The sequence below is a fragment of the Hyposmocoma kahamanoa genome, unplaced genomic scaffold (genome assembly GCF_003589595.1).
Source record: "Hyposmocoma kahamanoa isolate Upper Pololo Valley unplaced genomic scaffold, ASM358959v1 64, whole genome shotgun sequence".
Lineage (NCBI taxonomy): Eukaryota > Metazoa > Arthropoda > Insecta > Lepidoptera > Cosmopterigidae > Hyposmocoma > Hyposmocoma kahamanoa.
Window position 1 is genome coordinate 12176086 of NW_020653852.1, and position 13105 is coordinate 12189190.

The following is a 13105-nucleotide window of genomic DNA, read 5'->3' on the forward strand; positions in this document are numbered from 1 at the left end:
TCGCCCTTAAATATGGGATAAACTATGGACCTCTTCAGTGCATCGGGAAACACTCCACCCGTGAGACAGCGATTAATGATATCAGTGAGAACTGGTATTATTAAGTGTGATATAGCATTTAATACTTTAGCACTGATTCCGTCCCTACCAGGAGAACAATCGCTTTTCAGCTGCAAAATGGTACGTTCCACTTCTTTACAATCACAAGGTAAAAGAACAAATGAATGTAATGCTCCATTAGAAACATTTTGCAGATCTGTAGGTGTCGAAGTAAGCCTTTGAACCAAGTTCCCACCAATAGTAACAAAGAAGTCATGTATTTTATTTACTGCAATTTTAGGGGTACTGTAACCAAGTAACAATTCAGTAGGGATAATTTTTTAGGTATCACTATTTGTAACCTTTTTGATGGAATCCCATAGTTTTTTTGAATTATTACTTGCCATGAGCAACTGATTCTTCTCATACTGTCTTTTGAGCTTTAATGAAGATCTATTATAGAAGATCTATTGTAATGTTGCAATTTTAAAAGCATGCGTTGAAGATGTGCCGGTGTTTCGTTAAGCGGTTTCCTCATGATAGCTTTCAGGGGCTTATCTATCTCTCTCTCTACTCTCGATAGTGATCATGTCATGATGAGGCATGCGCCCAGTCCGCGCGCGCTTGCGTCCATTGACACGCATACCGGCTCATGCGGCGCGTCGTACCTCAACACCGGACTACTACTAATTTTCGGCTTTAGCTTGTTGAACGCTTTATCATGAATATTAAGCCACTCGAATTGAATATTTTTTCCGAGCAAGCTTCGCAACGGGGCTGATATATCCGAGTAGTTGGGTATGAATCTTGATAGGTAACTCTAACTCCTTTTTCTCGACCGATTTTGGCAAGGCAACTATTGCCTTGACTCGACTGTTGTCTGGTTTTATGCCACTTGCGTTGACACTGTGACCTAAAAACGTAATTTCAGACGCCTTAAACACACATTTATTTTTATTGAACTTGATGCCGTTCAATAAAGCCCTTCTCATTATCTCTTTTAACCTGTCGTCATGTTCTCTTTCAGTTTTTCCCCAGATCAATAAATCGTCACAATAAACTTCTACGCCCTCCATTTTAAAGATTTTATGCATTACATTGTGAAATATTTCAGGCGCACAGTTGATTCCAAATGGCAGGCCCTCAGGTGTAGAAAATGTGCAGAGTTTTGAACTTTCTTCATCCAAATGTAACATCCAAAATTCATTTTTCGCATCACATTTTGAAAAGAATTTAGCCCCTGCAAGGTTACTCACAATTTCATCAAGAGTTGGCAGTAGGAAGTGACTACGCTTCACCGCTTTATTTAAATACTTAGGATCTAAACATATACGTGTCCTATTATGTGATTTTTCCACCACTACAATGTTCGAAACCCAATCAGTGGGCCCATCTTCCCTCGCTATCACCCCTAACTTTACCATATTGTCTAATTCTTCCTTTAAACGAGGACGCAGTTTCAAGGCTATTTTTCGCGAACTATTCACCACAGGCGACACCGACTTATCTATTTCTATTTTACACACAGTGGGCAAACAACCAACGCCAACAAACACCGACTGGTCAATTTCAACTTTATTAATTTTCAAACCAGTATCATTACTCGTACTCTATGCCAGAGACGTGCTGCGCGCTGCAACCGGCCGCTTGCTGGCCCTATTTTGCTAATAATTTTTCCCGCATTTTTACATCCTTTAATCCCCGAATAAGCTGAGTTAATATAAGACTATTTTTTAAACTGTCAAAACCGCAACTTTTGCTGTTTATTTTTAAAACTCCTAAGAATTTATCAAAAGTGAGGTCTTTTTGGTATGGCTCGAAAAATGCCTCTCGTAGTTGACATTTTGCTGTGGATCACAATTTATTGCACAACATTTCATTATTAGATTTTTCTACGTCGGTAATATCTAACTCCTCATAGATTTCTCGTCCGTGTTTTCCTATGATATGCATGAATAGTGCACATTTCTCCTTCCTCGTAGCGGAATCCTTGTCTGAGGCAACTAAAAAATATTCAAACGCCATTTTCCATTGTCACCAGTTCGTCGTTATATTGCCCTCTTGTTGCAAAGGTGTCACCGGCTGCTGTATCGCAGCATATACGCTGCCTGTAGGAACACTTTTATCGGTCATTGTTATTTTAAATACTCTAAGAACACTTAAACACTTTTATGCACAAATACGCGTTTTAAGACCACACCTGGCACCATGTAGTATTGGTAAGGGTCTAAATCAAACAGCTGATGACATACGACTGCTTTATTAATCTCCATGCATATCAGGAAATACCCGCAACATATTTATAAGTCTACCCACTACAGTGGATTTCCCATAAACGTTGCAAAGGTAAAGTTTCCGTTCTGGATATGCACTAAAATTAACTGTCGTATCTACGTTTCTAACAAAATTATATTGCATTGTTTATTTATATTACATTTTCTTTTTATATTATTATCACATATTATATTATTTTGAAAAAATTTGTTTCATAAGGACATAAAAATAATTTTCTGGACTTTTTCATAATTTTTCTGTGATTCAAATGGAATCATTTTAAAAAACTTCTCGTTATTTTGTGCACCTTGTAGATTGGTGTATTACTTGTCACCTTTCGTAAATAAATTATTATTAAAATAGTACTCGCTATGTGATTTAAGAAGTTGGAATATAAAGATCTTAAAATTTCATTGATGATAATAATCTAAGAATCTTTATTTTCTTAAGAACATTCAACTCAAAAACATCTTTTAAACAATTGTGGCCGGAGCTACGTTTTACATATAGCATAGATCATTGTTGGGAGGCGCCACTCTTTTTTTGACTACACTCGTTTAGCTACGTCAACCATTTAATAATAATAATAACGCACACATTCATAGCACCGCACTAAGGAAACCCAGTATCGCGGGTGCCATGGACATACACATAGACAACCACAAATTACACCCAAATTCACGAGAGAAATAAATGTATGCCATACAACTATTTCTCCCGGCCCGGGAATCGAACCCGAGACCTTTGCGTGGCAATCCAGCACGGTAACCGTTCGGCCACGGGGGCAAGAGGCAAATGTAACAAGTAGGTAAGTACTTCATTTGATATAAGGTAATGTTTCCACACTTTCATGTATAATAATAAAGAAATAAAATATCAGACAACAGCACATACGTTGCTCTGATCCCAATGTAAGTAACTAAATCACTGGTGTTACAGAAATCGGAAACAACGACGGTACCACAAACCCAATCCGACCCAGACCCGACACAATATAAAGTTAGTTTTCTACATTGACCCGGCCGGGGTCGAACCCGGGACCTCAGACATGGTGACGGGACGAACAAGTCATGCTCCTGATGGTAAGCTACACGTCCTCCTCATAACATCGTCGTCCTGTCCATAACAGTTTCAGTGCCACTCAGACCTTTAAATCGCAAAGATCTGAGGGGCTCTGCCACTGCGCTCGTCACCCTGAGACATAAGTTGACAAGTCCCATGCTCCTGTAATTTCACCAGCACCCTTACCCTTCAAAACCGGAACACAGTAATGCTGACATTACTGCTTGGCGGCAGAAATAGGTAAGGTGGCAGTACTTCCCTGGACGAACTCTATCACAAGGAGCTCGACTGCTACTAACTGCTGCTTGACCACAGAGGACGTCAAATAATGGACAATAAACATTTCATTCATATGTTGAAATGATACGGAAATTAATTTAAATTAGTGTGGTGTTTTAAAGAAGTTAAGAAGCTTTGAATCGTGAGGAATGCAGAAGGCAACACCGACAAGAGCATGGCTCTTAAATATATGGCGCACGACTAGTTAGTCCCGTCACTTAGTATTATAAAAAAATATGGTCTTTACATAATTTTGATTGAATATTCACTTTTATATTTGTGCCTTTCGAACTAGCAACAGATTAACAGCTAGTTTTACGTAAAATAAGTACCAAAAAACCCTTTTCGTCACAAAGGGAACAAATGATGGGAATGTCGAATTTCCCTGCTTCTGGCGTTGGGTATATTGAATATAAAAGGGTGATTTATGGTTCCAAGAAACTAATCTAAGCACTTTGTATGATATGAATTTACACTACTACCTTTGTATCTTATAAATTTACAGTTACTTTCTTATTTATTCAATCATAGTCCTTTTATACTTTTAACGCGAACTTAACGCCGCCATTTTATTGTTTATAGTATGGAATGTTAAAAAATTATACCTTCAGTTTATCTAATTCATTATACATATTTTATTAGCATTGCGTCTATAGTATTACAAACTTGACATACTTTTTACAAGTTTATGTTACCTATCATACCTAAACACTCTGAAAAGGTTCATTTGAGTTTTCCAGCTGTATTTCACTCTATTCTATTATATTCTTAACAAATTCGATGTACATAGTTTGCTACGTTCTTTATGTAGTCATAGTAATTGTGATATACTAAGGGTTATTTGTAAAATACTAACAACCTCCTTGGACTATATTACTAAAATCGTAAACAACAACTTTTTTACATGACTTTTAATTATTAATTAAATTTTAAATTTGTACAAAAATAATAAAATATATAATAAAAATATTTCTAAGAATATAATGCTCTCTACAGAGAAAAGATTTTATTACATTCGATAACTCGTTGAAAACAGCGAGAAAGGGAAACTCGAAAAGGTATACGCAAACGAATTATTCTTACACCAATTTTCAAATTCAGGATCTCCAGCTCATTTTAAAGTTCTTAAGGTCAAACAAAAACTCTAACACAATGTCTTGCAGTACACGGCTTCTAAAGAACCATTAATTCTTCAAACCTGAATGATAATGATAGAATGTGAAAAGTCGTCGTCATTATCTAAATCAAATTACAGTAAATGTTAATTACGTAACAAGCAAAAAAGGGGACTTACCAGGTACCTATAGATAGCGAAGGGCACATACTCCAGCATGACGAAGACGTCAGCTACCGCTAGCCACTTGAGTAGTCTGTTTATAGGCGCCGCTGCCAGGTCTCGTCGGGTTAAGACTGCCACGTTCAGTGCGTTTGCGAGACTACCGAAGAAACACACCTGTGGAAACGTTGAAGGTATTTAGTTTTCAATTTAGACCGTTCCTATCGGAAGCCACATAGAGTTGAAATTAAATCTAACGTATCGAGTTCTTAGGTTTTCGCGATTGTTACACATAGAAAATGAAACTATTTTGCCGGATTTAAATCGCGTATATTTGTTTTTTCAAACAAATAGACGTTTCGGGACCTTTACAGGTCCCATGGTCACGGTTGAGTCAACCTATAAATCTAACGTGTCAAGCTTGACGTGCTCTTGGCCCTGTACAATTCTTAATATTGTTGATGTGTATAAAAAATGACACCCTGATAAGCAGGTGCTACACAGAAACTACTGAAAATACGTACTTTCAGTAGTTTCTGTGTAGAACCTGCTTCGGTACCGCCGCCCTACCAATATATGTTATATGTGTATATTAGGGGTTAAAGTATGAAATTGCCGTTTTATTGCAATAGGTTCTTTGAATTTTCATAGAATCTTCATGGTTTGAGGTTTTCGAATGAAACTTTTTTCAAATGGTTTCTGTGATTTTTTTTTTTTAATTTGAAACATTTGAATATCGACTTTCAATTGTTTTTGTTATTCAATTTAGACAAGAAAGATGGATACTGCGAAAATTCGAGTGATTTTTGAATACGAGTTCCGACGCGGAACTAACGCGGCAGAAACAGCCCGCAATATCAATGCTGCGTTTGGAGAGGGGTCTACTAATGAACGCACCGTGCGATTTTGGTTTAAACGCTTTCGTGATGGAAATTTCGACTTAAAGAACGAGCCACGAGGAAGACACAGGTGAATAACGATGAATTAAGAGAGATAGTGGAAGCCGATCCTAGTCAAACTACCCAGGAATTAGCGGCATGGTTTAACGTTACCTTACCCACAATATTGACTCACTTGCGTCAAATCAATAAAATAAAAAAATACGAAAAATGGGTGCCTCATCATTTGACTGATCTGCAGAAAGAAACGCGTGTTGAAACTTGTGTTGCCTTGTTGAACCGGTACAGAAATGAAGGAATATTGGATCGAATTGTAACATGTGATGAAAAGTGGATTCTTTATGATAACCGGAAAAGAAAAATGCAATGGCTGACCCCAGGTCAAATGCCACAACAGTGTCCTAAAGCAAAACTTACCAATAAAAAGGTAATGGTAACTGTTTGGTGGTCTCAGCATGGTGTTATTCACTATAGTTTTCTCCGATCTGGTCAAGCAATAACGGCAGATGTCTATTGTGCCGAACTCCGAACCATGTTGACAAAACTAGCAGTAAAACAGCCCCGACTCATGAATCGATCTTCACCATTATTGCTCCACGACAACGCGAGACCTCACACAGCACGAGAAACCATTTTGACCCTTCAGGAACTGCAGTTAGAAACCATTCGTCATCCTCCGTATTCACCAGACCTTGCTCCAACGGACTACCATTTTTTTCGTGATTTGGACAATTATCTACGTGACAAGAAGTTTTCTTCCCAGGAGGCAGTACAAAATGCTTTCACACAGTTTGTGCAGTCTAGATCGTCGGAGTTCTATCGCAAAGGCATTAATAACCTTCCCATTAGATGGCAGCAATGTATAGATAATAATGGCAACTATTTTGATTAAATAAATTTGTTAAAAATTTAAAAAATAAACAATTTAGATTTTCAGTACAAATCGGCAATTTCATACTTTAACCCCTATTATATATATATGTTATAATAGCAGCAGAGGTCGTTGTGAAAGAGTTCGTCCAGGGAAGTACTGCCACCTTAGCTATTTCTGCCGCGAAGCAGTAATGTGAGCATTACTGCCTTCCGGTTTTGAAGGGTAAGGGAGCTGGTGAAATTACAGACACATGACAAAATTTGTTATACATTTATTTACACAGCTAAACAGCCCTATTGTATCCAGATAAAGAAGAAAAGACGACTAGTGATACCACAGGCGCATGAAACTTACGATTTTATATAATCCGTACCCGGAAACACAATGGGTATCCCCATAAATAGCACTTTAGCGCACGTGCTCTTTACAAAACTTAGTGCGATCGTATATTGAATACCTAGTAACCAACCAATCTCGATCAATCCATTTATTTAATAGTCGGAATAAGGTACAATCATGTTCTTATTTTAACAAATCCACCTTGCTCTACCATAGTTGGCATGAAAATGTATATATTATTTTTTAAATTTTTTACTAATTGTAAGTGTGCATTTGACCTCCATCTCATGGTGGAAAGTGACGATGAGATCGACGATAGAACACGAACTTCTAAATATTCACTCTCGCTTTGAAAAGGCCCAAGATATAACATTCAGGGACCAAGTCTGCAGGCAGGGAATTCATTCACTCTATAGTCGTTCGCCACATAAATGTGGAAGCGTAACACTTCGTGCGAATCTTTGGAATATCAACTATATAGGGGTGGAACGCAAGCGGACGCCTAGTCCCCCGGTGATGGAAAGGGGAAGGCGGAATTAAATAGTGTAATTCCATTGCACACTCTCTATCATATATCCTAAGTTAAAGTAAAATAAAATACCGATAAGCAGGCAACTTTACGGCAGTGTTCAAGGCTATGCAGCTTAGCCTCCACTAATACCGAGTCACCTGTAAGCCTTTTGGTACGGTTGCCAATTGAATCCAAGGTATGTTACAGTTAGCAGAGCCGTCCCAAAGGTGGCAGCAGTATTCCATGCAGGACCGGACTTGTGCTTAGTACAGCTGAAGCAACTATCCCGGTGAAATAAAATTTTTACATATATAATTATTTAAAAACGACCTAACCTACAAACCTACAACATTTTGGTATATCAACATTCATGTATAACCTTAGCAAATTACTTTAGACACCTATAATTATGGGATTAGTTTGCATGTAGGTATAAATCGGGATATTAAAAGAAGGAACTACCTTTACGTAAAAGCTTATCATTCGTACGGTAGGACTGATGCTCTAGCTGAGTAGGTTATTGATTTAATATAGCCGCAGTTGGAAGTTGGTACGTGTTTCATCATAAATATATAATATTTTTTATTACATATACATAGGGTGCACGTAAGCAGCCTCCACGCGCGTCGTACCATTCCTCTCCTGTGCGACTGGCGGACTCTGGGCGAGCATCGTACGCCGATAGGCAAAGCTTTTTACAAGCATTCTAGTGTAATGCCATCGACATAATAAGAAGCAGAATGGAAATATTTGACTTCAATTTTACAGTGTGGAGAAATTTCTTTCGATGAATTTTATTTTGTAATTTTATGATGTAATTTTATTTTTTCTGGACGTCTTGGACAATACAGTGTCAGTTATATAATTTATTTATTTATTTAAGGTCAACCAGTGCTAGATGCAATGTACAATACCATACAACCATGTACAATACTTAATATTAATTTAATACTACAACACTCTTTAGCTTGGAACAGATGACAATTGTCCACAACATTTAAATGCAACAGATTTAGTTAAATATTCTATTTAAAAATGAAAATGCACGTTTATGAATTTAAAAAGTTTGAGCAAACCATAAATTAAAAATCCACAAAAAATAAGCAAAATGAATGCACCTAGTTTTGAGACCTCATAGACGCTATAAATGATTTTAAAGATTGGTGGAATATATCTACCTCAGTGCTATCCTTATATAATTCCTGCACATACAAAACAACGGATCATTGTACGACACGTTGTATGTTGTTAGTGGCACATTAAAAAGTTTTTGCGTGCGGTATCTTCCAATCATAATCGCAACCCGATCTAATAATTCACTAGCGTCACACACAGAGTTAACCAATTTATATAACATGGCAAAGCTGTGCGAAGAGCGTCTATTCTCTAAGGTGTCAATTGTAAAATACTTTAACCTATCTTCGTATGATGAGAGCTTACGTTTTAAACCCATTTTAGTGCATAAATGTCTCAACAACCTTACCTTACCTTAATGTAACAACAACCTTCTGTATAGATTCAATTCTTCTTTTATGTCGATCGGAAAACGGAGACCAAATCAATGAGCAATACTCCAACACACTTCGAATCAATGCATTATATAAAATAACAATGCTGCATGGATCTTTGAATGGCCGCACATACCTCATTAGAAAACCCATAATTTTATTGCACTTTGACACTATATAGTTATAATGCTGTCTAAAAGAGAGACTGCAATCAATCCACACTCCCAGATCTTTTATTACTGTCTCACGTTTTAATTGTACTTTATTTATATTGTATGTGTGTTGTAAAGGATTTTTTACGTGTAAATGTAAGTAGATGACATTTGCTAACATTAAGCGACATATTATTATTTCGACACCAATCTGAGAACACGTTAATATCCCTTTGCAGCGCTTAACAATCTGTAGTCACTACGATTTTATTAAAAAATCTTTATATCGTCGGCAGATGCTAGACACTCAATGCTGATCAATCCCAATAGATAATTAATGAATAGTATGAATAGCAATGGGCCCAGATTAGAACCCTGTGGAGCACCAGACAGCGGCTGAAAGGGAATTGAATCATATTCGTATACAGTCACCAGCTGAGTTCTATTCATTAAGTAAGATTCCAACCAACGCAACAGATTACCGTGTATTCCAAGGCGATGCATCTTACAAGACTTTAAATGTTGGAAGAGAAAGTATAAAGAAATTTTGTTTATATTAACTATTATTGACATCATATATTAAATAGTAATATTGTGACACTGACAATTCAAAATAAATTATTATACTCTATTTTATTTACTATTAATATTAATTAAATTCAAACTAATAGGACTATTCATCAAACACACAAATATGTAGAAAATCACATTATATACTAAAAAACTACGAGCTATTCTGATTTCTATTTATAATATGTTGATGAAAAGGACGAAGTCTCAGCATAGTGCTGTTTTTCAATCGCCGCCTATGTTCTCAGTAGTACACTGTCGCAACATAATTTTGGACAAAAGGTCTACAACAAAACAACTTAAATTAACTATTTATTTGCTAGTTAGGAGTGATAATTATGTAAAGTATATACACACATCAAAAGTGTCTAGGATTCAAGCAAGTTTTTTTTTAACAATTATATTGAAAATCAGGTTTCATTGTTATTATTTTATACCACAGATCGATTTTTTACACAGACATTACGAGAGGCTTTACACAGACACTCTATCGCGCGTGATACAGCAATCATGCGCGTATGAGCGCGCGTGTAAAGACGTTGGAAGGAAAAGGGAAAGATCGCGCGATGGCGCTCGTTAGTCGCGCGCGCTATCGCGCTCTCCAACATTAGTCTATTCTGCATCCGGACGCCACGTAAGAATAACGAGCACGAGAAATCGCGTGCGAAAGAACGTCTAGCGTAAAAAATTTCAATCAGGTAAATGCGCACGATTGCGCCTGGCAGGCTTCCCGCGCGTATCCTATATGCTCCTGATCACGCGCGATAGAGTGACTGTATGAAGAGGGCTAATCTTATAACTTGAATTTGAAAATGGAATCGACAAAAAAAACTATTGGTGTTAAAAAAATTCATTAAAAACCTGATTTTCAGAAATTAACAAAAACGTACTTGATCCCTAGACACTTTTTAGTTACACCATACAAACACATGTGACAGGTTGTTTGTCAGATTGTGCATTTCTTTTTCACTAATATAATTATAATTAGCAGCAATAGAGCTCCTTGTGAAAAAATTCGTCCAGGGAAGTACTGCCACCTTACCTACTTCTGCCGCCAAGCAGTAATGTTAGCGTTACTGCGTTCCGGTTTAGAAGGGGTTAGGGTGTTAGTGAAATTACAGGCACATGGGACTTATCAACTTATGTCTCAAGGCGACGGCGGGCCCGTGGCAGTGCCCCTCAGGTCTTTGCGATTTAAAGCGCTGAGTGGCACTGCAACTGTTATGAACAGGCGTGTAGCTTACTTACCATCAGGCGCACGATTTGTTCGTCCCGTCACTTGATATTATAAAAAAAATTGGAAGTCGTCCAAATCAATTTTTTTTTCCTTGAATTGTCCCCAAGTGACTTTGATTTTCTTTCCTAGGACTCTTCAAATATTTCTATGTTCTTTTAATGAAAATTGAATTCGTAAATTGTAACGATAATATTTAATGGAATGGTTTGCACACTTTTTTGAGCACGGAATCAAAACATTTACCGTATCTTAAAATAGAAGCTACGTACGTGTGACAAGCCTGTAGAATCATTTATGTTTCTATCACGTTGCTTAAATAGAGACTGAGACTGTATACTTAGTCATAATTAATGTTCGAATTGGTCAATGGTTACTTTAACTTGCCTACCGAGAGAAGGTATATTAATTCCTTCTACACAAGTCTTAGCCTAGAAGTTAGTAGGATAATATTGTTCAAATTGACTAGTGTACGACCAAAATTGCAACATAATTAAGTCTGTATTTTAATTAGATTAAGTGTTGTACCCTTTCAAAGAAATAAATTATTATTATTATAGTACAAACTTGTTCAATCAGAGAATCATGTCGTGTCAGTGCGATATCTACATATAAGCACAAAAATTGTATAACACCAGTTTCAATTACCTGTTTTAATTGTTGTAATTTAATAAATATTTTATTATTATTCAATTTATGCAAATTCGAAATACCCTTTTTAATTAATTAAATAATTAAAATAATTTAATTTTCACTATTGTAAACTGTATTTGCGAGAAAGTAATGAAAGTTGTAGACGCTATAAAAACTAATATCTAGATTCGTCACTGTTGTTGTTGGCAATTGACACAAAGTTGACTTGGCAATTGCCGGTAGATGGCATTATTATATTATATTGGCATAGTTATCCCATATCACAGTCTTGCAGAAGCAAATGGATACCCAGTCACATGAAGTGATTCTAAGGACTGCGTACGTAGCACCTACCTAAGTAATTGTAGTGAACATTCATGCCAACATATTGTTGCAACGACAACAGACAGAGCGACAGAGGTATTTAGTTCCAATATCAAAGTTTTTATTGTCAACTGCAAAATACATATAGTTAGTTACTCGAATGTTGTTATATGATTTCGTTATATGACTTGTTGCCGTATTAATAGTGTTTGTTGCAATAACAATAAATGTTTTAAATTATATATATATATCACGCACACACTCAACATAGCCCTGCACTAGGGAAACCCTGTGTCATGGGGACACACATAAACAATCGCAAATTACACCCAAAATCACGAGGGAAACAAATGTGGGCCATATAAATATTTCTTCCGGCCTCGGAATCGAACCTGGGACCTCTGCGTGGCAGTCCGGTATAGTAACCGTTCGGGGGCAGTTAAGATGTATTTCCTAATACCATAGTGTAATTACATAACTGGTTTGAAACATGTCAACAATAAACAAACTCACTTCATATGTACCACTATATGAAATTTTACAATATGCAGTCTGTGCGAATTTATTTAGAGAACAATTGAACAAATCGATGTCGTTTGACACCGCGTTGAGTGCACGCAGTGCTCCCATGACGGGCGCATTGTGCAGCAGATTGGTGCGACACACCCACAGCAGCGGCGGCCGCCGATGTCGCCCTACGTACTCGTCAGGTACACACAGCTTAAATGTATAAAGGACACCTGGATAGTGTATTTTACCACCCGTATCACTTTCAATAAGTAAGTGGCCAGAGCTACTTATCTTCTTACTTCCAGTTTATAACAGCCTATCATGCCCAGTATAAATAAGGTAGGATATAATAATGGATAACCTGGGTACAGACCATACTGTTTTAAATATAGGAATCTAACAAACTTATTCTGAATACGTTCTATTATTAATTTATATTTGGCTTCATGTGGCGACCAAATAACAGCGTTGCATTCGAGATGACTTTTTACCGGGGCCTCATCTAATGCTTTCAAAGCTCTTGTATTCGTGAAGTTATTTGACAAACGTAACACCAATCACAGATTGTGGTATGCTTTTTTAAATACATCAATGATATGACTCCGAAGATTACTGTCGCTA

The 13105-nt window shown here is 36.9% G+C and overlaps 1 protein-coding gene across 1 annotated transcript in view; it reads right to left on the reverse strand.

Moving 5' to 3' along the window:
• Positions 1-13105, reverse strand: part of LOC113230780 (sex peptide receptor-like) — an 82034-nt gene that overhangs the window by 50478 nt on the left and 18451 nt on the right. The window contains exon 2 of the mRNA XM_026464868.1: positions 4949-5107. Coding sequence (XP_026320653.1) covers positions 4949-5107 — 159 coding nt within the window. The remainder of the gene's footprint in view (positions 1-4948; positions 5108-13105) is intronic.